This window comes from Trichoderma aggressivum (assembly GCF_033847375.1).
Source record: "Trichoderma aggressivum f. europaeum strain CBS 100526 chromosome Unknown scaffold_006, whole genome shotgun sequence".
In the NCBI taxonomy this organism is placed as follows: Eukaryota; Fungi; Ascomycota; class Sordariomycetes; order Hypocreales; family Hypocreaceae; genus Trichoderma; species Trichoderma aggressivum.
The window spans coordinates 147,686-170,034 of NW_026946372.1; the positions used below are offsets into that span (position 1 = coordinate 147,686).

Here is a 22,349-nt window from a genome sequence, read left to right on the forward strand (position 1 = left end):
CAAGGCAAAGGGCGAAGTTGCGTTGGTCAAGGGAAGAGCAAGAGTTGGAGGGTTTGCATCGCAAAACCAAAACCGGGCATGGCTTGCGGGTGTGAAATTTGGATGACGCGCGCAGAAAAATGCGGCACCAGCCGGCTATTGAGTTATAGTAGGTACCTGTAGTAGGTACAGGTACATGCTGGGCCTGCTATAAACCGCTGCTAAACCGCTGCTACTGGCTCGGCTTTGTTTGGATCAGTTTGTACCACCCACCCCTCTAGCTGTTCCAGCTGCCCTTTGTGTGTAAACCATTTGATCCGATGGAATTGGCACCAACTTGTGCCGATGCATCGATGCAAGTGATTTGTGCGGGTGCTAATATCTTAACTATCTTGTATTCTACTATCGATTGGACAAGTACTAATACACCTCGCACCAGCAGCTATCCTCAAGTACTGCTGATAGGTATCTATAGTAGCAGCCAAAAGTAGCATCGAAATTGATTAGCTGGGTTGCATCCGTAAAACCGACGCATAAACAATCAAACGAGAAACCGGCTAGTTCGAGCTGCTGTTTGCACGGCGTTTCGGCTTGTCTCTGCTAGTTCCAGTCGCTTCTGCACTTGAATCTTTTGCCTGTGCGGTTCGCTCGATGCCCCCACTGGGGGCTTTCCGGGGTTCAAGGGCAGGGTTGGCTTGAGATTCGATCGTCAGGGGACCCTAGAAGTACATATGTTCTGATGGATGTTTTGATATGGAGGATTTGGCAGCTTTGGTGATTGTATGTATACTAACAAAACCAGCATCTCAGTGTACTGTATTAGTAGTAGTCTTGTCACATGTTTGGGTTTGGTAGTTATGGCATCAAGTGTTAAACCCGTCTCTTCTCAATTCCGTCCGCGACTATTTGGCACCAACACAAACAAGTCCAGGGCAGCAAATCCCAATGCCGTGCAACAATGCCAAGGCGGGCAGCGTTTGCTGCTTTTGGCGACACGATGCATTCCCAATTGCAGCCAGCGCCTCGCTTCTTACATACTCGGCACGTGAAAAGGCTCTCAAGCCCGCGCCATCTCGCAAGGATCAATCAGATGGATTGAGATCTGAGCCGCCCTTTGGTAAGCTGAACCGGCCGCTAAAGATGGGGCTCGCTGGAGCCCAAGTCTCCAACAGGGCCGGTCTCGGGCAGCGGATCAATTCCGTTCCCAGCTTGACTTCATCAATCATCGGCACGCCGCTGAAAGCTTGATTTGCCCGTCAGCTTATTCTTGGGTTCAATTCAATCTTCGCTGACATTTGCACTATATCCTGCCTCTCCAACGTATTTAAATTCAACGATATTCCCGTTAATTGCCTCTCTTCAAGATGGATTCCGCCGTGGACATGGCCGACAGCTCTCGAGCGCTGGATCTGGCGCGCATCCGCTTCCAGCTCATGTCAGTTGGCCCGCGCTATGCAGAGCTTCAGCTCCCAATCCCCTGATCCGTCCCTTTGGATGCGTTCTGACACCAATTCATATAGCCGACTCGAAGATACAATCTCCTTTTCTCTCATTGAGAGAGTGCAGTTTCCCCTGAACAAGGTGAGTCACAGAAACCAGAAGCCAATCCGAACAATGCCCAATCACCGCTTCGTTGCTGACCCGGGCCTCATGTATCTAGACCATCTACACACCCGGTGCCCTCCCCATCCCCGACAGCCGCCTGAGCTTCTTCGACTGGTACTTTTCTCAGCAGGAAAAGCTGCAGTCCCTCATCCGCCGTTTCGAATCGCCCGACGAATACCCCTTCTTCCCAGAGTCTGTCCAGAAGCCCATGCTGAAGCCCCTCAACTACCCCAAGATCCTGCACAAAAACGACGTCTGCGTCAACGACAAGATTAAAAGTTTCTACATTGAAAAGTTCCTGCCGGAGGTGTGCCCCAACTTTGGCCGCGAGGACCGAGGAGAGTCGCAGGAAAACTACGGGTCGACGTCTACGTGCGACATTGCCTGTCTGCAGGCCCTGTCCAGGAGAATTCACTTTGGCAAGTTTGTCGCAGAGTCCAAGTTCCAGTCGGACCCTGAGCTCTACACGCAGCTCATCAAGGCCGAGGACCGGGAGGCGATTGGCGAGTCCATCACCAACAGGGCCGTCGAGGAGCAGGTCCTCGCCCGTCTTCGCCTCAAGGCCGAGACCTACGGCAAGGACCCGTCGATGCTGGGAGGCGTGGAGCAGCCCGTCAAGATCAACGTGGACGCGGTGGTGTCCATGTACAAGGACTTTGTCATTCCCTTGACCAAGGAGGTCGAGGTTGAGTACTTGATGCAGAGGCTTCTGCCAGAAGAGTAGAGCGTTTCATATCGTCATCTATTGCGGCGCAGCTATATAATCACTCACAGCCTTGACCGCCTCCTTGAATTTACTCGCCTCAATGAGGATCATGTGTCCAAATGTCTTGATACCCAGCTCTTGAAACGCCCGCTTGCTGTCTGCCACCGCATCGTCCTCTTTTGTGTACCGGAAGCTGCCGTGCGCTACGGCGTAGTTTTGTAGAATCTCATCCTCGGGGTGGAAGTGATAGGTCGAAGCCTCTTCCTTGGCCTTTTTTCGTTTTCGGTCCTCCACGTCCAGCGTCGATTCTACCTCGTGGTACGTTCTTGAAAAGATGAGATAGTAAGAGAATTCGTATGGCTCCTTGTCTTCGATGGCATCCTCCACTTCTTCAACCAGCATTGTATACAGCGGCGGCGCAATCTCGGACGGCATGTTGATGAGCCGCTCCGAGAAGACGAGGCCGACGGGCTTTTGTGCGGTGATGAGCTCGGCAACGGCCGATATTGAAGGGTTGGTCTGGGCCTTGTCCACGATGTACTTGAGGATATCCTTCATGGGCTCCTTTTCGCGGTGCTCGTATGTGTTGAGAACCGTGAGCATGGCATAGGCGTCGTTGGCCTTGCCGTCAACCTTGACCGTGGAGCCAATCGTCGGCTGCGACAGGATCAGATCCGACAGCGCAGACATGCTGAAGAGGTTGGCGTCGACATCGAAGAGCTGCCGAAGCAATGACTTTGTGCCGTGGAAATCAATCTCGGGATCAAAGTTGAACCACTCAAAGTCCACATTGACCATGTCAAAATCCTAACAACGTCAGCCCGGCTTCCAACTTCCACTGACTAGAGCGGCTTCTCTCTTCTCACCTCGTCATCGCTGCTGTCCTCTTCCATTCGGTCGGCACCTGCATCCGCGGGCGGCACGTCCTTGGCCTCCTCCCTCGACCTCTTTTTACCCATTCCGGCTTGTGATGATCCGAACTGCTTTTGCGATTGATGGATTGGATGCGCTCCGCAATGACGAAGCAAGTCTTTTTGGTTTCATCTCAACTGAGCTTCGATAACGAATTTTTGTTCTCCATACCCCGCGCTATACCGCATCTAGCCACGATAAGAGCTCTGCGGCGGCTAATCAGACGCGATAACGTGCGCTTAATCAGCCAACCAGCGGCCGCTCCCCAGACTGTGCCTCTGTTCCCACTTGGATGTCGTCGCAACTTACGTAGCCGAACTGGATCAGCAGCTTCACTGGCGGAATCAACTTTCGCGCATCCACCCTCGCCGAGCTTCCAATCGGGCGTTGCGGCATGAGCGACACTCAATTCCGAGAGACTCTCCGTATCTAATCACCGCATCTTATCCTCTGCTCGGAAAGGCTCGTTGTCGTCTGCCCATCTCGCCATTAACCCATATATTGCCGCTATACCGAGCCTTTGTTGAATCCGACCGTCACCATGGACTACAGCGCCTCTATACATGAGACCGAGGACCCCGCGGCGTCTCCCTGGGGCAATACGCCGGGCTCGTCTCCCCAGCATGACCGCACCGCGTTTGCAAGCCTCACGGGAGATGCTCCTGTTCCCGCTTTCCCATACACCCCGCAGTCGTCCAACGGCCTGGGACCAAGTGGTGACGATGTCTTTCCGCAGTCTGGCTCGATAACGCCTGCGGCTGGCGGAGGGAGCGATCATGAGGATGCGGGATTGACTGCTTCTTCAGAGTCTGGCGCTGTGCCTCAATCCGAGGCCCCCCCGTCAGCAGCTTCAACAGAGGCGCCATCAGAAGATGCGCAACAGCCTCGGAAGCCTCCGCAGCCCCAATTCCGGCTGCAGGCAAAAATTACAGGGCTGGAACGAACGGGAAAGAAGGATCCGATATTGCGATTTGACGTCCATGTGAGCTGTCCTCTCTACCGTGTCACTAGAGAGTGCCATTGATCTAACAAGCCGCTCCTAGACCAACCTGCCCCGATTCCGCACCACCCAGTACCGAGATGTCCGACGTCTGCATTCCGAGTTTGTCAAGCTTGGAGAGCACTTGATATCCGCAAATCCCGAAGCTCTGGTACCCGCTGTCCCCCCTCCCATTACATCGGCTGGCGCTGGTACGGAGGAGGATGAAAACCGAGTCAAGGCCCTGATGCAGCGATGGTTCAACTATGTGTGCGGGAACGAGGTGTTGATGAGAGACGATGAGATGGTGCTTTTTGTTGAAAGCGATTTTGGCTACAGCCCGCTGGTGAAGAGAAAGCAGCCCGCAACTGGCGTTCGCAGGAAGATTTTGAAGCAGTTTGCTCCGCCTCCCGATGATACCCCTGAGCTCGCAGAGGCTCGTCCTGTCGTTAAGCTGTTCTATCTTGGTACCATGGATGCTGGCCACAAGGTCGACAAGCTCGTCAAGGCCAGGAGAGGTAAGACAAGGGTGCTGTGGTTAAGCGAGTCTACGTTTCCTTACTAATAACTGCAAACTGTAGGTCTTGGACTTGTCGAGTCTGATTACGGCGTGAAGCTTGGCGCCATGCATGTCCAGGAGCCGCATCCAGGACTGGCAAACGCCTACAAGAAGCTTGGTCGGGTGATTCAGACTGTTGGAGACTATCACGCCGCTCAAGCCACGGCTGAGGCTGCCACCATTGGCGACCCATTCCAGTACCACTCGCAGGATGCCTTCATCGTCAAGGAGTCTCTCACCAACCGTCAAATCCTCATCCGCGAATTCTTGCAAGCCCAAGAGGTAACACGAAGCAAGCTAAACGCTGCCGATCGTCTCAAGGCCAGCTCCAGCGTCCGGCGAGAAAAGGTCGACGAGGCCATCGCAGCCCTCGACGAAGCCCGAACAAACGAAACCCAGCTCTTCAACAAGACAAGTAGAGTTACCCAGAGCCTCGTGCAAGAACGCCGCAGGTGGTTCGACAGAACGGCCAGCGACCTGCGTCTGGAAATCAGAGAACTTGTCCTCCGCGAGATTGAGGCCGAGCGTCGGTCGCTGGCCCTCCTCGAGAGCGTGAGAGCCGACATCCGGTCCATCGATGCCTCTGGTGGCCTGAGCCGTCTGGGCCGCGAAGCTCATCCTACCGTGCGACGAACGAGCCTCGCTGCCAGCCAGGGACCTAAGGGAGATGCTTGGAGCGGCGTTCCTCGTCGGTCCGACGCCACTAGCCGCAGCACCTCGGGCGTCGGCAAGGTGTCGGAGGAAGCTGAAGGCGAGGACCGCCAGGAGCCTGGGTCTGGTAAGATTGGAAGCGGGCTCGGCAACTTGGTTGGTCTGGAGGAGGATGACGAGGACCGAATCGACGCGAGAAATGCGGCGAGCCGGTTGGCTACGAGCACTTTCTAAGAGACGCTGGTGAGTTTATAAAGGGGGGGATGGCTCATGTTGTCTACTCGGTGCCAAAGTGCGGCCGTTGTCGTTGAAATATAGTTCCAGACGAGCACATGTTTATACTCAATTTTAAGAAACGAACCAAGTTGACGAATAATTAAGAGTGTAGAAATCGAATAGAGTTGTTTTTACTAAGAATGAATTCGAATAATGGTATTGCGTGCACGTTTTCAATTGTCCTGCGAATTTAATTCTGGCTAATGGTAGCGCCAGCCCTCGTCATGTCATTCATTACCCATCTATCAAACGTTCCTTGCATTGAACGCATAGTAAAGAAGAAAAAGAAAAAGAACGCCCCTTGATAATGCCTCAAGCAAACAAAAAACACACCCAAAGTTCTAGCTTCACAAACAAAAGCCTTGTATCATCCTCAAACGTGCAGATCGCCCGTTCCCGGAATGTTAAACGGGACACTGCTCATATTATAATCCATCGTCCCGCGTCTCGCCGCGCCCTTGCCTGATTCAATGGCATGGAATTTCCTGCCCACGTCCTTTGCCTGGTTGACGCCCTGCATGATGGAGTTCAAAAGGCCGAGGAGGTGGACGTTGTTGGATTCGCTCTGGACTTCCTTTTCGAAGGCCTCCCTGTCTGACGGGATGACGAGGTCGAGACGGCTGACTAGAGCCTGGATCTGTCGAAGAATGTTTTGAGACGGCGTAGTATTGTTCGTGTCCGTATCCATGCTCTCTCCCTGGTCGTCTCCGTTGATGTACGAAGGCGGCAAGCGCTCCAGATAGGTAGTGATGAGCTGGATTCTAGAGTGGAGCATCTTGATGGCGTTGGCCTTGGCCGTCAGCGAAGCAATCATCTCGTCCTCCTCCCGCGACAGAGCGCTCGCCTCATCCACCGCCGCGTCCTTCTTCTCTTCCACCTCGCTTTCCACCAGCCTCCGCTTCCCCTTTCCGTTTGACTCTATCGAACGAGCTGGCCTTTCCTCCTTGACGGCCGGAGCCGGGGCGCTGGCTGCTGCGTTTCCACCACCGCTCGCCACGTAGTTCATGCTAATCATTTCGGTCTCGTCCGTCTCGACAGAATACGGCACCTCTCGAAATTTCAGCTTGAGCGAGGAGTCGCCGTCGTCCATCTTCTTATCCTCTCCGTCGTTTTCCCCTCTGGCGTCGTCGACCTCGAAGTTGCTCTCGTATATCGTCAACGGCAATTTACCGCCGACTGAATGCTGCGCAACCTCTTGTGGGTGGAAACCTAGCAAAACGGCTGACTCGTTCCAGTTTTCGAGAATCTGGCCGTGGACGGGGAGGATCGTAGGCGAGGGACCTGATGACGACAGCAGCGTGTACCAGCCGACAAAGTCCAGTTTTCGGTCTTTGTGCACAAGACACACTGGTTGAAAAGGCAAGTTAGCAGAGCACGCGACGGGATGTAGCCGGCGGCTTTGGCGCACTTTGCTCCAATCTTCTTCCAAACTTCTCTGCGTTGATGAGGTAGCCTCCATCGACCTGGGGCGCTTCCTGGACGTGGCATTCAAAGGCGTGCTCGATGGTGATTTCGCGGCCATTCTGCTGGCCTAACAGAGCTCCGATTATGGGACCCTTTTGCTCCCGCAGAGTGTGTCGTGTGATGTAGTCGGAGATTGTGAGAAGCACTAGCGGGTGCAGGACGGCCTGGAGCTGGGAGCTCTTCTGGGTCGATAGAAGAGGGTTGGAGCTGGGAGCATCCATGTTGGCGGGAGGGATATTGCGGTGTTGTCGGTGAAAAGTGATTTGGTGTCTGTCGTGGCTATTTTGAGCTTGTTATCTGGGTTGTAGGGGAAATGGTGTAATAGAGAAGAAGCGTGATGGGAGCTGAGATGTGTGAAGTTGGTGATGTTGGAGGTTGAACAGCTGCCCCGCGTGCCGTGGGGTTGAGAGGCAGTAGAGCGATGACTAAGCGGGCCTGGTTGATCATCGTAGATGCTTGTTGTATTTGGATTTTTTATTTTTATTTTTCTTTTCATTTCGGTTTGATATCAATGGAAGATCATATCGATGAGAGATGTTCATCTGATCTGAACCACGCTCCATTCGACTCTTACAGTACTTGAAGCTTCTATACCAGGTAGTAGTTGTACCAGAGGCTCACTTCTACTCAATATACAGGTATATATCTACCACGACTCAAAAGGGCTCTTTACAGGCTTCGTGCACACTTAATTCAAGTATTTCAATCAACACAAGACAGAAAATAATTATATCCTTGGACCATGAAATAATATCGTTAGCATCCATTTCATTCCCCAATCCATCTCTTCCAAAACTTGGCCACGATACAACTCAAGAGTGCCATCTCGTTCTCGACTCTTGAGCCAACTCTGCCTCGATTCGCTTCTTCGCAGCCATTTCAACCTCAGCCTTCTCCTGCATCTCTGCCAGAGCCTTGATCCTCTGCTCCGGAAGACTCTTGATGATTTCTTCGAGTTGCGCCGTCATCGTCTTGCAGTCCTCAGCCTTTGCCAGTTCCACCAACTTGTTCAGTTCCTGTGTGTATTCGGCATAGAGGTCCATGATTTTCTTTTGACGGTTATCGGGGTTGCACTTTTGGCACTGATCTTTGGAGTTGATGTTTGTGATTTCCTTTTCGCATCTTCCGCTCGTGTCAGAGCATTGGAACTGATACTCGGCAATGGTATGTCGGCAAGAGTACTTGGTTCTGGTGACTTTACACATTTTGAGGGTAGATATTGAGAGAGCGAAGGCTTGGTGGTTCTTGATGATTTGGTTGGTATGATGGGAATGAGTTGAGCTCCAGGAAAGAGCATGTTGGAGCGGTTATATAGTAGAGATGGGCTGTCGTGAACATCATCACGGTTAGATGCATGACGATGTGAGAACAATTGTTGGTGTAGTGAAGTAGGTCAACAACGGGAGGGGGAAAATGAACAAACACGATATTAGCCAATTACAATTATTTTATTTTAAACTACTCATAAGTGAATTGAAAAAAATGTACATAAACAGAGAGGAGAGTAAGTTTCCCAAATTCCAAGAAACCAGTTAATCTAGCATATACTCCATTATCCAGTTGTCTATCCCGTCGCAACGCCAATGGTTCAAGTAAATTTTGAATCCATGTTTGTTTTGTTCACTGTGGTTTTCCTTGCTGGTTCTCTGGCTTCTTGACGGTTCCCCATTCCACGCAACAGCCGCAAACCAGCTGCGCACAAGTCAACGCCAATGCAGCAATAAAGATGTGCGTACACGCGTAATTGTATGCATCAATCACAACCGAAACATACTGCGGAGGAACAGCATTTTGAAGCTCAGTCACACCAGTCGTGATGATCTTCGCGGGATCTAGTCCGGGCACGCCCTCCAGGTGAGAAACGAGCAAGGTGTTCAACACTGTTTGGCCGACGGAAACAAAGATGGCACCTCCAAGTTGCTGGGCAAAGAAGAGAATGGAAACCCCGGTAGGGATCTCCTTGTTCGGAATTGTCGCCTGGACTGCAAGATTTGCGGTCTGGAATGCAAACCCCAGACCAAACCCGGCGAGAAATTGGTAACCAATCCATTCAGAAGATCCAGAGCTCGGCTTCAATGTGTATAGAAGGCCTTCGCCGACGGCCATTATGCAGGGACCAATGATTAAAGCCGGCAAATAGTATCCAATCTTCTGGGTCATAAATCCAGATATGGTGACGGAGACGACGAGACTCAGAACAAGTGGGAGTGTATAAATGCCAGATCTCACGGGACTGATGCCATGCGTAGTTTGGACTAGATGATGTGTCAGTGTCAATGCTCTCTCAACCACGGTGAGGGGCTGGACTTACACCACAGAGGAATGAAGTAAACCAAGAGCATCATGGCGCCTGCAATAAAGAGCATGTAAAATGTGGCAGAAAGCATGGTCCTCCGAATAATGAGCTTGGGAGGTAGCGACGCGGTGTCGGGCATCTTGACTTGAACAAGGGCAAATGCCAAAGCAGTCACTCCAAACATGATGAAGAGGAAGATTATTCTCCAGTTGCTCCACTCGTATTTTGATCCTCCCCATTGCAAGGCAAGCAAGAGGCATACCGTAGACGGGATGAAGAAGAAGGTGCCGAGAGGGTCGAGACGAAGGATCTGCTGCTTGATGGTGGCGGAAGGGTGAGTCTTCTTGGGAAGTCTCAGGAAGAAGAAGAGAAAGGCGAAGGCAACGGCGCCGACGGGAAGATTGATGTAGAAGCACCATCTCCACGAAACGTTTTCTGTAAAGGCGCCGCCCATCAGAGGGCCGGTAATACTTGATACGCCAAACACGAGACCAAACGCGGCTAGTTTGTACAAGGTTAGGAGATGCGTTGGATATCTGAGACTTTTGGGATTCTTGTGGTACCTTGAAACATGGGACGCTTCCTCAATGGAATCATGTCAATGGTAGTGAGCAGAGATCCGGTCGTGATGCCAGCAGAGCCCACTCCTGCGATGGCACGCCCTATATGGATTTGTTAGGTATTTGTCTCAAGGATTCATATTTTCTCTTGCGCCCCATTGCACGCTTACCAGCAATAAAAACAGACGAGCTTGGTGCAGAACCGCAAATAGCAGAGCCAATCTCGAAAATGACGATGCAGCATAAGAATGTCCAGCGCAGATCGTAAAAGCGGTAAATGCGCCCCCAAACCAATTGAAAGGCGGCCGTCGTAAGCATATACGATGATCCATACCAGCCGATATCCGAGAGGGAGTGGAAATCGTCGGTGATTGTGGGAATGGCAGTGGAGATGATGGTCCGATCCAGAGCAACGAGGAACATGGACACAAAGGCACTGGTGATGATGAGCCAGAACTTGAGAGTTCCTGGCTTGTAGCTCGCTTCGGTGCCGTTAGGGGTAGGGCCTTGGGGATTGGCAGCCTCGGCATTGTCGTCGCTTGGCGGTGAATCTGTCTTTTCCGTGATTGGGCTGTTCGTCTCGTCGCTTATGGTATCGATGTTTCGCGAATGATGTGATGATGATAGCGAGTCTCTGGGTAGCTGGATGGGAGACGGTGTCTTTTCCACCCCTGTTTTTTCATCGGGGAGAGACATTGTGAAGAGATGTGATGGATTATTAGATGTTGCGCCGGAAGAAACGAAATAAAGCAGGATACACTCTGTTGATTCAATATTGATCTATTGTTGTTTATGCTTGACTGCCGGTAAAGAAGATGGCTACAAGACAGCCTTGAAGTTTATAGATGAAAACAAACGGCATTTGTCCACGTATGCGGCTACGCGTGCCCGGCACTGTCTGCCTTCGGCCCTATCATATCAGGTATGCCGACAAGGCAGAAGAAAAGCAAACAATCCATATCGTGTCCGTCTCTGCATTCTTCGGCTCCGTGATTCGAAGAGCCTCCCTTTGACTTACATGCTCGGGCACGGAACTGGGCGCTAGTACATGTTGGGCCGTGGCGTTTGCTCTCGGTCCCGAACCGAAGCCCGAGCTGAAGCGTATAACATTGTTTGGTTGGGCGTTTTCGGGCATGTTTTCGAATTGTTTTCGCCGTGTTGAGATGAAGGTTGATGCGAGGATGAAGCAGGGCTGGTGATGCTTGTAGTCGTTGAGTTGGCATGATGACTCTGATACGGAGTACAAGCAGTGCTGAGTGGCGGTGGAGGGCGAGTTTGTACATTAACGCAGTAGATGGGCTGTGAACTACTTGTTTTAGTTAAGCTTACACGTACTTGTCAACCAAGCTTACAATGTGTGATGGTAAGAGAGCATCGTCAAGACACACAGTATCAAAAAGCCATCAGGGGATTATAGCAGTTGTACATAGTAGTAGAGGACTATCGAGGTTTACAGTACTAGATACCGGGTAGTCAGTCTTACCAGAATACCTTAGTGAGGTGCCTTATTAGAGATATTATTCCTCGGATAGGTAGATTTATACACTTGGTTTACCGGGTATCGCCATGTTATGAAGCATATACTCATATAAAGCGGCTGTCGAGATATTTACACCCAATTAATAAAATCATCAATACTGCTCTTATAACCTTGAAGCATATCAGCTGTAATTTACGTGTAAATGTTCGCATGCAATGCATTGATTGCATCTGCATTCCAGCAGTGTCAAGTGCAACAGCAGATACATTTGCATGTACAGTAAAGGTAAGCCCCCAATCTACCTATCGATAGAGATTTCTTCCGATAAGGCATCCCAACCCACCAGATGTGGCATTTACTACGGAAGGTACCTGGTGCCTGAGGCTACTCTATTCCATCTCCTCCAAACGTTGGTTCCTGGTCAACCAACGTCATGATATACGAGTACATCGCCAACAAAGCCAAAACCACGCCATGTCAACATCAATGTTTCCGCATTCAACCATCAAATCTCGGCCAACAAGGCAGAAAAGCGGCTCCATGCCACCCGAATCCCCACCGGCTTGCTAATCTGCCTCCCATTGGCCTGGCCGCGTACAACCGCAAATGAGCCCCCGCTTTCTCTCTCCTCGCTCCCCTCAAATATCGCCAGACGAACCGTCTCCAACAAAGTCTGGGCCCGGGTCCGAGACGACTCTTTCGCAACCGACGGCCCCAGCCGAGCCTCAGCCCTACAGGCGCTGCAATCCAGCGTAAAAAGCGCCCTGAAGCAGAACTGATCGATTCAGCTCAGCTGCAACTGCATGCAGGGTTGTGTCAGCGTCCGCCAATCAGTCCGTGCCAGCTCTCGCCGCTGACTAGCCAAGAAGTATTGGGCCAGCGCCCTTTGAATGCCACTGGATCGGGCCCTCCAGTTCGGGACTTTTTTTTTTTAGCAGCCAATTGCCCGTCCTCTAGGCGAATGTCTGCTGAAGCTTCTGCTCGCCTGCCAGGCCCCGGCTCAGCCCCGCCGCCGCCATCCGCCTCCCAAGGCCGGCCTCCCCAACACTCACCTCCGGCTGTTGACCCTTCGGTGATCAAACTCACCCGGGGCACTAGCTGTGTCTTGTGCCAGCAGCGCAAGGTCCGGTGCGACAGGAACAAGCCATGTGCCAACTGCGTCAAGGCTGGTGCCGAATGTCGAGTGATTCCTCCGCAGCCTCCGAGGCGGCGGCGCAAAAAGCTGCAGGAAAAGGACTTGCTCGAGCGGTTACGCAAGTATGAGACGCTGCTGGCACAGAACGGCGTCAAATTTGATGCCATCGACCCGGACTACAGGGCAGACGGCAACCTCGGAGACGATGTTGACGAGCTTGAAACCGACTTTGAGGGGTTAAAGACCTCTCCAGAAGCACTTGCTACCTCTTCTACTGTCGCGTAAGTTGATGTTCACATTAGTCCCTATGCAACTAGACAAAGATATATGCCGCATAGGACATGCAAGGAAGTAACAGGAACTCGATGCTGATTCAAGAAACTTGCTTATTATTAGTCCCCAAGAGCCGCCTGGAGCTTGGTTTTCTCTCCATAAAGAGGTAAGAGCCTAGTCCAACATGTACCCAGGTACACTTATCCCCATTGTCTTACTCTTGATCCTGACTGCCATTGTGAAACAGTTTAGAGCCAGCGAACAGCTGTTGAAAGACTCATCCGAAGATGAGGATGAGAATTTCAAGAAGGGGTCTTTCATTCATTCTGCCTTTGATAAGATGTTTGAAAACCAAGATGGCTTCCCTTTCATCATCGGAGGCTCCTTTGCCCCCGTCACTCACAACCACCCTTCTCCTGTCCAGGTGCTACAGCTTTGGCAGATATACATTGACAACATCAACCCCTTGCTGAAAATCACGCATGTGCCTAGCATCCAGAGCAAGATCATCGAGGCGACCTCTCGGCCTCACGAGGCTTCGAAGAATATAGAGGCCCTCATGTTTGGCATCTACGTAATCTCTATAAACTCGATAGAGGATGCTGAAATCCAGAGGATTTTTGGCGAGACAAAGCAGGAACTTCTTGGCCGGTATTTCCCGGCACTTCAGCAGGCCCTGGTTAACGCCAGTTTTATGCGGATTCCCGATCCCTTGACCCTGCAGGCGTATCTCTTATATCTTGTAAGTCTCTACTCCTCTTTTTCTCAAATTGATTATTCTATAGACCAACGGAGGGTGTCTCTTATATCATGTCCCCGCTAACGTATACTGTAGATGACCGTCCGGTGGTACATAGACCCGAGGCAGGTGTTTTGCATGATGGGCATTGCCATTCGTATCGCCCAGCGGATGGGCCTTCACCGAGACCCCGACGGCTACGGCCTCTCCCCTTTCGAGGTCGAGCAGAGGCGGCGATTGTGGTGGACGCTTGTTTCATATGACCGGCGAGTCGGAGAGATGACGGGCTCAACAGTCACCGCCCTCACCTCAGGCTGCGACTGCAAGAAGCCTTTGAACGTCAATGATTCTGACCTCCACGCCGATGGCAAAGAGCCTCCGAAGCCGCACACAGGACCAACAGAGATGCTTTTTGCTCTGACACGCGTCGAGCTTTCCATGGCCGTGGCGAGTAACAGCAATCGAGACAGCTTCAAGATGAACCCGGAGATTTCCGCTGGCTCGCCACAATCAGGGAAATCCGCACAAGCAGGGAAGCCACCCGCCGTGACGATCCGCCTAGCTGGCCAAGATGCTCCAGTCTACACTCTTGAAGGATTCTGTGCCCACATGGAGGGCACGTACCTGACCCATTGCGATCCCAAGATTCCTCTCCACTTCTTTACCATGACTATGACGCGAGCGGCGCTCTGCAAGATGCGAATAATCAATTATCTTGTTCGGAGACATAGCGCCGAACCTATGCCGCTAAGTGAGATAGAACGAGACGTCCTGACTACGCAGGCCATATCATGGGTAGAACATGATAACGTAGTCATGTCCTCGGAGAGTCTTCGACCGTATAGATGGTACGCGATGCACTATTTCCCGTTTCCTGCATACATGTTCCTTGTCCAGGAACTGCGCAAGCGCCAGTCGGGACCGCTGGTAGAGAGAGCGTGGGCGGCCATCGAGGCGAACTATGACCTTCGTGGTTTACTATCCAATCTTCACAGCCCGATGCACGGAGTTTTCGGTGGCCAATTCGTCAAGGCTTGGGCGGTCCATTACGACGCCCAGCGGGCAGCAGGGAAGGATGTTGCAACACCGCGATTTATGAAGACTCTTCAAGAGCGCGTCGAGGCCAAGCGAAAGGCGCGCTCGGAGGGTCCCACTGGGCCCGTCCAGGAGCAGCCGCCGGTTGCCTTTCCTCGACCGCGTACCCGTGAGATGTCGACAACCTCGCTAGACAACGCCGTCATGATGACTCCGCCAGTGGACCAGAGCGGCGGGTTTGGCCCCCCTCAGCCGGCCATGGCTCCTTCTAGTTCGGCGTCTGGAGATGACGGGGAGATGGATTGGTCATTCCTCATGGCTGGCTATCAGGATGCCGACACGTTCCAAGGCTTCACGACGCCTAATCACGCAGGCTTCGGGAACGGCATGAGCGGATTCGGCGGGCCAGGAGGGCCAGGAGGACCGGGAGGAAACATGTTTGGAAACTAGAGCAGGAGAGCAGCACACGTGCGTTAGCATGGCGGAGGAGGGAGAAAAGGGGGGAGGGAGGGATTGAGAGATGTCACCCCTCGGATTTGTGTGCGTACATACACGACGCGGAGCGGTACTTTTCTTCTTTTCACTGTTTATTCCTTTTGAAATATCACACGAACTTTGTAGTGTATATTGGTTAATAGTATTGGGAGGAGGAGATACTACATACGGTAACAGGTAAGACGGCGGTATAGGAATAGTCATCATCACTCAGCAGAGGCTCTTTTTTCCAGGGCAGTCAGATTCCAATAGAACCATTCACTTCTCCGTAATACGCCTCGTTTAAACCCCCCGTCGCAAGCAATCGATGTCGATCACAGCGTCGCTTGTCTGTCTGGCCACGCCGACGCCACGAGCCGTTCGGGAACCCAACCCCGGCAGCATGGGAACCACCGACGTTGGTAAGCCTGGGGCCTCTCTACTAGCTCGACCATTTTGTATTCGTGAGAATCGGGCAACTCCGCCGGCTTCGTGTCTTTGTTTCATGGAGCAAAAATAAGAATCTCACCTCATTTTCTAACTTGGTTCCTGAGAACGATTACAGGTAAACGCTGGGGGTTAGGAAGTATGTATTTGGGTAAAATTGACAGCAATTACGCCATGGTCAACATCCCCCCCCCCCCCCATGACAAAAACAACAAAGCGACGGATTTCTAAACGCCTTTTTTCCGCCCCCCCAGCTTTCTTATTGTTTTTTTATGTATCGTTTCGTTTCGTTCCGTCGCATCGGTCCGCTACTTTGACTCCATAATAATCTTTCTTTTTTCGGTTCATAAAAGGTGACGAGTAAAAAGTGTTTTCTTTTTTTTTTCTTCATAATTTACCTAAATCATGGACACCGCTTTGTAGGACAGGGGATGTAAGAAACTAGTATGATTATGGGGGTTTTCAGTCTCTCTTTTTTTTTGTGTCTCCCGGTAAACGTCATGAGGAAGAAATGGGAAATAAGGTATTATAAATTCATGGCGGTATTCTCGCAAACCTATTTTGTCGTGTATGGGGGATCCCTGTAGGTTCCCTGGGTGGAGGTTCGGTGTGTTTTTTTTTTGGGGGGGGAGGGGTGTCTGGAAAGGGCAGTTCTGGTGCATTTGAAGCATGTAGGCAGTGTCGTCCTTTTGCATGATTGTACTTCGTATACAATTCTATTTGGCCTTTGGATGAATGATGTTGGGGTACTAGTTTTATTATGATCTTGTCAAGTCCTTCTTTTCTCATGGCTTGTCCAGGGCATCGATGTATTCAAATGTTTGTCACTGCCATCACACATGTACCAGATTAATACCAGCGGAGAAAACACGCCTTCAACCGAAAAGGCAAAAACAACGAAGAAGCCCATACAGTAGTAGCATGTGCATGTGCATGTGTACACACCCTCAAGATACAGCACAGTACAAAACGGTCAAAAATACAAATCGGGGCCCTGCAATCTCCGCCAAAGCGATCGGTCACATGTAGGCATGAAGAGAAAAGGGCCCCCAAAAAAAGGAACGAGGCTGGCTGGCTGGCTACCTAGGAGCCCGGGGGTGGTTTTTAGTCAGTGGTCTGGTCAGCCTTTTTAGGCTGGTAATCGTTATGAGCAATGAAGTTAGGGTAGAAAACCATTACGGAAGTACAAAAACCATTACCAGAGCCCTTACCAGACGCTTTTCACAGTGCGAACCCTTACCCAAAACCCCCCCGGCGCCCGATGGTAGGTAGTGGGCAAGTTTTTTTTGTCAACATTGTAACCAAGCAACTGCTGACCTCTTTTTTCTCTGCCCATGATCGGAGGGGGGGGAGCCCTGATGGGCGGCTAATGCATCATAAAAAAAAAAAGAGAAGTGGGTTTGTGCATTGCGGATGGGCGTTCTTATATCCGATCAGGGAGGGCAGACAGCGAGAAGGTTGAAGAATCCAGTGTGATTGATTGGGCGGGGAGGGAGTCTTGGAATACCCGGAAGGGGCTCCGTGAGAGAGAATTGGCTTGTCTTGCGAATTGCAGCAGTGACGGGGTGGGTAAAAAGGCATAAAGAACCAACAAAGTCGACAGGGGGGGAAACGTTGGGCGGAACAAGGATGTTATATGTAACTCGTAGGACCAAGAAAGAGAGAGGACAGGGTTGATTGGGAAGAAGAAGAAGAGGAAAAAGAGGTGTCACCCACCACCCCCGGACAGGGTAGCATCCGGATTGACTTCTGCCAGATCACGCATTTGATAACCATCTCTCAACTCCCGTACACCGTAACTGTCGTTCGGCTGTTGTGGGAACCGTGTTTGAAGTGGTGATTGATGGGATATGTATCCGCCTTGTTCGTGACATCTCTTGTCTATCCCACGTCCACGTCCACAGCAAAGCCCAGGTATAAGTATAGTAGGTAGGTAGATGAAAACCCATCCACTCACAGAGTATGATTGTTTCAAAAAAACAAAAAAAAAAAATACAAAGAAAAAAAACCAGCCAAGATATCACAAAACTAAACCCCTCTCCAAAAAAAGATTAGAGCCAAAAACAAGATGATAGCTGAAAGCGCCAAAAATATATAGCGCTTCTCATGAGCCTGTCCCTCCCGATAAAAAAAAAAGAGAGAGATATCCCCAGAGTAAAGTGGACATTTTCTCTTATCCTCTTTGATGGTAACCCCCCCCCTCCAAATATACACCCATAAAATGACACCCCGAAAAAAAAACCTAAACAAAAACAAAACATGTTGCCCGTTTCTTTCGTTTCCCGCTCTTGTAAAAGTTCCCGAAGCCCAGCGCCGTATAACCGAATTTTGATGTTCTCCATGATGCAAACGGTCCATGTTTTCCCAAAATGCTTTGGTATGCGATGTGTGAAAGTTTCTGTAGAGGTAAGGTAGAAGAAGAGAGAAGATTTGCGTGATTGGGGGAGATGGGGTGATGCCAGGGGTGTGTTGTATGCGTGGCATGTGCGTGTGCGTGTGATGAGGCATTCTGCAGTAGGATAATCGATGGAGATTTGGGGAAAAATGCCAGCGGTTGAATAATGTGGTTCCTCTCCCCACCGTCTGTTTGCCGGTCCTATAACTTTTTTCTTTTTTTTTAAATATCTTTTTTTTGTCTCTTTTAGTTTTTTCGGCGCTTAGGAGTCTTGGACAAAAAGCGGTGCTCGGTTGTATGTTCTGGACAAAACAGCCCCCACGTAGGCAGTTCACCCCCAAAAGGAGAGAGTGAGAGATAGGGAGAGGGAGAGAGAGGGAGAAGGAAAAGAAATTGAAAACCCAGAGTATATGCCATCGTCATGTATCGTTTCGCGAAGCCGCCAGCTGGGCCCTTTTCCCCGGGCGAGATATCACCATGCAACATGAAGTCGTGTCAAAGAGGGACTCTGTCTCCTCTCTTTCCCTTAGCCAGTGTAATGCAGTCGTCACCGTGCCCCCCCTTTATCCCTTGTTTTCTTCTTCTTTGTTTTTTCTTCTCTTCTTTTCGTAAAAATGTTCATAAAGCCGTCGTTGGCTTGTCGAGATCATAACGGTTTTTGAGCCCAGACAATGCCCCAGTCGAGCCGGACATGGAGCTTGGTGTTGTCCATGGCCATGAGCGTCTCCTGACACAGCTGTCTCGCCTCTTCCTCGGTGATGCCCAGGTCATCGTGTCGGATGAGCAGGGCGGCGGTCCAGTCGATGAGGTTGTCCTGGTTAAACATGCCCATCTCGCGCTCTCGTGACCGGCGCGACCATCGGCCGACGGGGATGGGCGTGTGCTGCTCCTGGACGTTGACGAAGCCCATCTGGCGGAGGACCTGGGGCAGCGTCGGGGGGAAGTAGAGCTGCCAGCCGTACTTTCGCGAAAAGGGGCCGTCGTTTACGAGGTCGTAGAGGCGTTGGACGGGATGGTCGATTGCGGGCGTGCCGTCTTCCCAGGTAAGGGGGATGAAGAGATCATGACACTCGATCCAGCCGCCAGGTTTCAAGGCCCTATTTCGAACTCGGTCAGCCACTGTTCTTGTTCTTGTTCTTGTTCTCGCTCTCGCTCTACGGGGAGTGTGAAGGAAAAGAAGCAAGGAATGAAACAAAGGAATGAAACGCATAGATCGGATCACAGTCGTACTCAAAAGCTCTCTGCAGAAACAGTTCGGGGTTGCGGACCGTCTGTATGACGGATCTTGTGTGGATGAGGTCTGCACCGGCGTAGATTCTCGTCCACGGACGGTTCTCGTCGTCGAGATCTTCCACGCGAAACTCTGCGTTTGGCGGTGTCCAAGGAGGCTGGATGGCAGAAATGTCGCTGCCAATGACACGAGCACTCGGGTATCTCTCGGCCACTTTATTGTAGGAGGAGGAGGAGTTAGTTGAGCTGGAACCGAGGGTGGAGAGCATTGTTCAAAAAGACTCTCCGCGGGCTGACAGAAGGGGGAGGAGGAGGGACGTGATACGAACCATCGATGGGCCAGAAGCCGGCGCCGGTGCCCAGATCGACGATTTTCTGGGGGTTGTTGCCGATCGGTGAGATAAAGTAGTCGCCGTTGAGCAGATAGTCGGAGTAGACCCTGTGTTTGAGGTGCTCGCGGGCCTGCTCCGTGTCGTCGTTTGGCAGTCCATAGCGTTCGTCAAACCAGCCCTGATACCGCCTATTGACTGGTCAGCTCTCATGAACTTGACTCGGGGCTCCTCTTTTTTTTGGCCTCTTTTTTTCTCTTTTCCTTCTTTTCCCCTTCTTTTCTTCCCTGTTCTTTTTTTTTGCCACTCAAGGGGGCAAGCGGGCGTTTTTGCCAGGGATTCCTTGACATACCTCCCGTTTTTGTATCTGTGAACCATCTGGGCGGTGTCGATGGATGTGAACTCGGAAAAGTCCACGGTCTCGGCATAATCTGACGTTGAGTCCTCGCTGGAGCCGTGATGGTCGCCCCCTCCGGACCCGGGAGGGCCTTGTGCACTGTTGAGGCTCATGGCGGCCAAAGGCGTATATAACGACAGGCTTCCTCAATATCAAGGCAAAGGTGTAGGGGGAGGAGTTCTGAGGGGGGGTGGAGAGAAGGGAAAGAGATGAGAAGAAGCTTTTTGAACTTGGGGAAGACGAGAGGGGAGGGGGGGGGGAAGAGTCGAATAATAATGTTTATGCTAGAAACGAGGCTAATTGGATCGAAGTGTCCAGCCAAGCGTTCTGGCGGCGTTGCAAAGGGAGAAAAGAAATGAGTGAAAGGGCTCCGTTTCGGGGAGCCAAGGTCGATCTATTCTAGCACAGAATTGGAAGGGCCCCGAGTGATTTGCAGCAAGCCAAAAAGGGCTGAGAGGAGGAGAGGGACGGGAGGGTGCGGCAATGAAAATTGAACGAAGCAGACGCCCCCTCAAAGACCAGGCCGGACCAGACACAGGCCAGACAGAGACCAGACCAGACCAGACAGCGGCCGCGGACACGGGAAAAGGCACGCGCAACGCACGCACAAGCACAAGCACAAGCACAAGCACAAGCACAAGCACAAGCACAGGTTTGCAGGCCCAGTAGGCTGGGTCCCGTCACCGGTCGGTGGGCACTGGCGACTGGCCAATGCGAGGCGATTCTGGCTCACAATCCTCCGTCTTCCCAGCAGCTTGGGATGGAGGGTCAGACAAGCACATAAGCACTGACCTGACAGCTGCTAAATAGCGGCGTCAGACAAGGGAACTCGGGCCAGAGACACGGGGGAGGGCAGGGATGGCGGAGGTGGGAAGGTTTAGTGTACTCGTAATTAAAAAAAAAAAATATTACAGTAGAGGGTGAGAGTGAGTGAGAGTTGAGAAGAGGGCGAGTACTGATGCAAAGTCCAAGTCCGGGGGGGTGAGGAGGAGGAGGAGGAGCAGAGATGGGGGGGGTGGTCCCTTGGCCTTGGGCTTGGGGTCTTCTGGCCGGATGGCGGGAGTTTGCTCTGTTTTAGCAGTGAGGATACCCTGCCAGCCACTGTACTCGCACTGCTACGTCGAGGCAAGGAGGGATCCCCGGGGGGGTGCGTGGAGGGCCCGGGAAAACGAGGGCGTCGAGGGCGTGGGCCGAGACAAAAAGAGTTCTAGTAAGGTATAGTTGTGCTGTTGGTCGGTGTCTGAGCCAGAGATCTGGTAGCGGGTGGAGAGTGGCTTATTACTAGAGCTACCGTTTTGCCTGGGCGCCGTACTGTCGGGACTTGGGAGGGAAGGGAAGGGGGGGGGAAAACTGGAATAAGTGACGAGAGCTGCCGAGCCAAGCAGAAGATGGATTGGATGCCTTTTGGCTAGCACTTTTAGTTTTAGTATAGCAAGATTGGAGGCCAAAAGGCGGGGGGGATGGGATGGGATGGGATGGGATGCTATTGCAAAGGGGGGGTTTTGCAGACACAACGCAGGACGCGGCCAACCAAAAACCAACAAAAAAAATGATGAGACGAGACGATTGAACATGACCAGGCACTGGGCACTGGGTACTCACTTGATTATACAGCCCAGGTATTACCAGGACTGAATTGAATTCAACGACTTTGAAGCCAGAGAGGCCAACGAGAACCGAAATGCGCTGGATTGGCTGGATGCAACGGGCGACGCATTCCAGCAGGGGCGAAAAAGTGAAAGTTGCTCGAACAGCCACAGACCAGACCAGACCAGACCAGACAAGACAAGACCCAAAAGGCTGCAAATGCAAGAGGGGTAGGTAGAACCGGAGATGCGCTCGAAGCCACCCAAAGAAAAAGATCGGGAGGATTCAGACCCTGATGCCATGGCCGAAACCTTGTGCGGCAAAAAGGTACATTTGCACTGCATCTGCTCCATTTCATCTACCTAGGTTGGGTGTAGATATAGGCCTAGGTACTATAAACCCAGCACATGTACCTACTAGGCGAGGCGAGGAGCAGCATTGATGCCAGTACCTACGGACCGGAGTTATATGCTCGATTTACGAGGCGGACACGCATGGAAGGCGAAGCGAAGCGAGAGCCAGGCGAGCGAGGCGAGGGTCGGTGCAAATGTACATGTACCCAGGACACAGGGCAAAGCACATGCTGCAACTCCTCCCTTCTGGCGGCTTGTGTCCCATCCGGGTTTGCTGGGCTGTTTTGTCTTGTCTTGTCTTGTCTTTTTTTTTCCCGTCATCGACAGCCGAATTCCAGTGCAGGCAAATCGGTGCTAAGGGAAAATGGGCGATTTTTGGGTGGTGTGCACTCCATCATGCGAGGCGCTAGAGCTCACACAAACAGCTAAGGCGGTGGACCGTTCCGCCGAAGCTGCGCGCAAATGTGGATGGATGGTCGCTAGGGGGC

General features: G+C 51.8%; 8 protein-coding genes across 8 annotated transcripts; 3 read left to right on the forward strand and 5 right to left on the reverse strand.

Annotated features, from left to right (window-relative positions):
* Positions 1-1,343: 1,343 nt before the first annotated feature.
* On the forward strand, positions 1,344-2,308 carry Triagg1_2295 (uncharacterized protein; the record flags this gene model as incomplete). Its single annotated transcript, XM_062896460.1, has 3 exons — positions 1,344-1,414; positions 1,500-1,560; positions 1,640-2,308. 3 exons carry the CDS (start codon positions 1,344-1,346, stop codon positions 2,306-2,308), a joined length of 801 nt encoding a protein of 266 aa, XP_062758507.1.
* An 18-nt stretch (positions 2,309-2,326) lies between these two features.
* On the reverse strand, positions 2,327-3,249 carry Triagg1_2296 (uncharacterized protein; the record flags this gene model as incomplete). Its single annotated transcript, XM_062896461.1, has 2 exons — positions 2,327-3,097; positions 3,157-3,249. 2 exons carry the CDS (start codon positions 3,247-3,249, stop codon positions 2,327-2,329), a joined length of 864 nt encoding a protein of 287 aa, XP_062758508.1.
* A 494-nt stretch (positions 3,250-3,743) lies between these two features.
* On the forward strand, positions 3,744-5,625 carry Triagg1_2297 (uncharacterized protein; the record flags this gene model as incomplete). The annotated part of the gene is made up of 3 exons (XM_062896462.1): positions 3,744-4,184; positions 4,246-4,699; positions 4,763-5,625. The coding sequence occupies 3 exons, from the start codon at positions 3,744-3,746 to the stop codon at positions 5,623-5,625; spliced, it is 1,758 nt and encodes a 585-aa protein (XP_062758509.1).
* A 415-nt stretch (positions 5,626-6,040) lies between these two features.
* Positions 6,041-7,352, reverse strand: Triagg1_2298 (uncharacterized protein; the record flags this gene model as incomplete). Its single annotated transcript, XM_062896463.1, has 2 exons — positions 6,041-7,014; positions 7,076-7,352. The coding sequence occupies 2 exons, from the start codon at positions 7,350-7,352 to the stop codon at positions 6,041-6,043; spliced, it is 1,251 nt and encodes a 416-aa protein (XP_062758510.1).
* Positions 7,353-7,943: 591 nt separating this feature from the next.
* Positions 7,944-8,336, reverse strand: Triagg1_2299 (uncharacterized protein; the record flags this gene model as incomplete). Its single annotated transcript, XM_062896466.1, has 1 exon — positions 7,944-8,336. The coding sequence occupies one exon, from the start codon at positions 8,334-8,336 to the stop codon at positions 7,944-7,946; it is 393 nt and encodes a 130-aa protein (XP_062758511.1).
* A 415-nt stretch (positions 8,337-8,751) lies between these two features.
* Triagg1_2300 (uncharacterized protein) lies at positions 8,752-10,683 on the reverse strand (the record flags this gene model as incomplete). Its single annotated transcript, XM_062896467.1, has 4 exons — positions 8,752-9,386; positions 9,443-9,928; positions 9,991-10,089; positions 10,158-10,683. 4 exons carry the CDS (start codon positions 10,681-10,683, stop codon positions 8,752-8,754), a joined length of 1,746 nt encoding a protein of 581 aa, XP_062758512.1.
* Positions 10,684-12,428: 1,745 nt separating this feature from the next.
* Positions 12,429-15,099, forward strand: Triagg1_2301 (transcriptional regulator family: Fungal Specific TF; the record flags this gene model as incomplete). The annotated part of the gene is made up of 3 exons (XM_062896468.1): positions 12,429-12,883; positions 13,128-13,617; positions 13,711-15,099. The coding sequence occupies 3 exons, from the start codon at positions 12,429-12,431 to the stop codon at positions 15,097-15,099; spliced, it is 2,334 nt and encodes a 777-aa protein (XP_062758513.1).
* A 3,512-nt stretch (positions 15,100-18,611) lies between these two features.
* On the reverse strand, positions 18,612-20,034 carry Triagg1_2302 (uncharacterized protein; the record flags this gene model as incomplete). The annotated part of the gene is made up of 4 exons (XM_062896469.1): positions 18,612-19,062; positions 19,196-19,409; positions 19,525-19,715; positions 19,877-20,034. 4 exons carry the CDS (start codon positions 20,032-20,034, stop codon positions 18,612-18,614), a joined length of 1,014 nt encoding a protein of 337 aa, XP_062758514.1.
* Between the last annotated feature and the right edge of the window lie 2,315 nt (positions 20,035-22,349).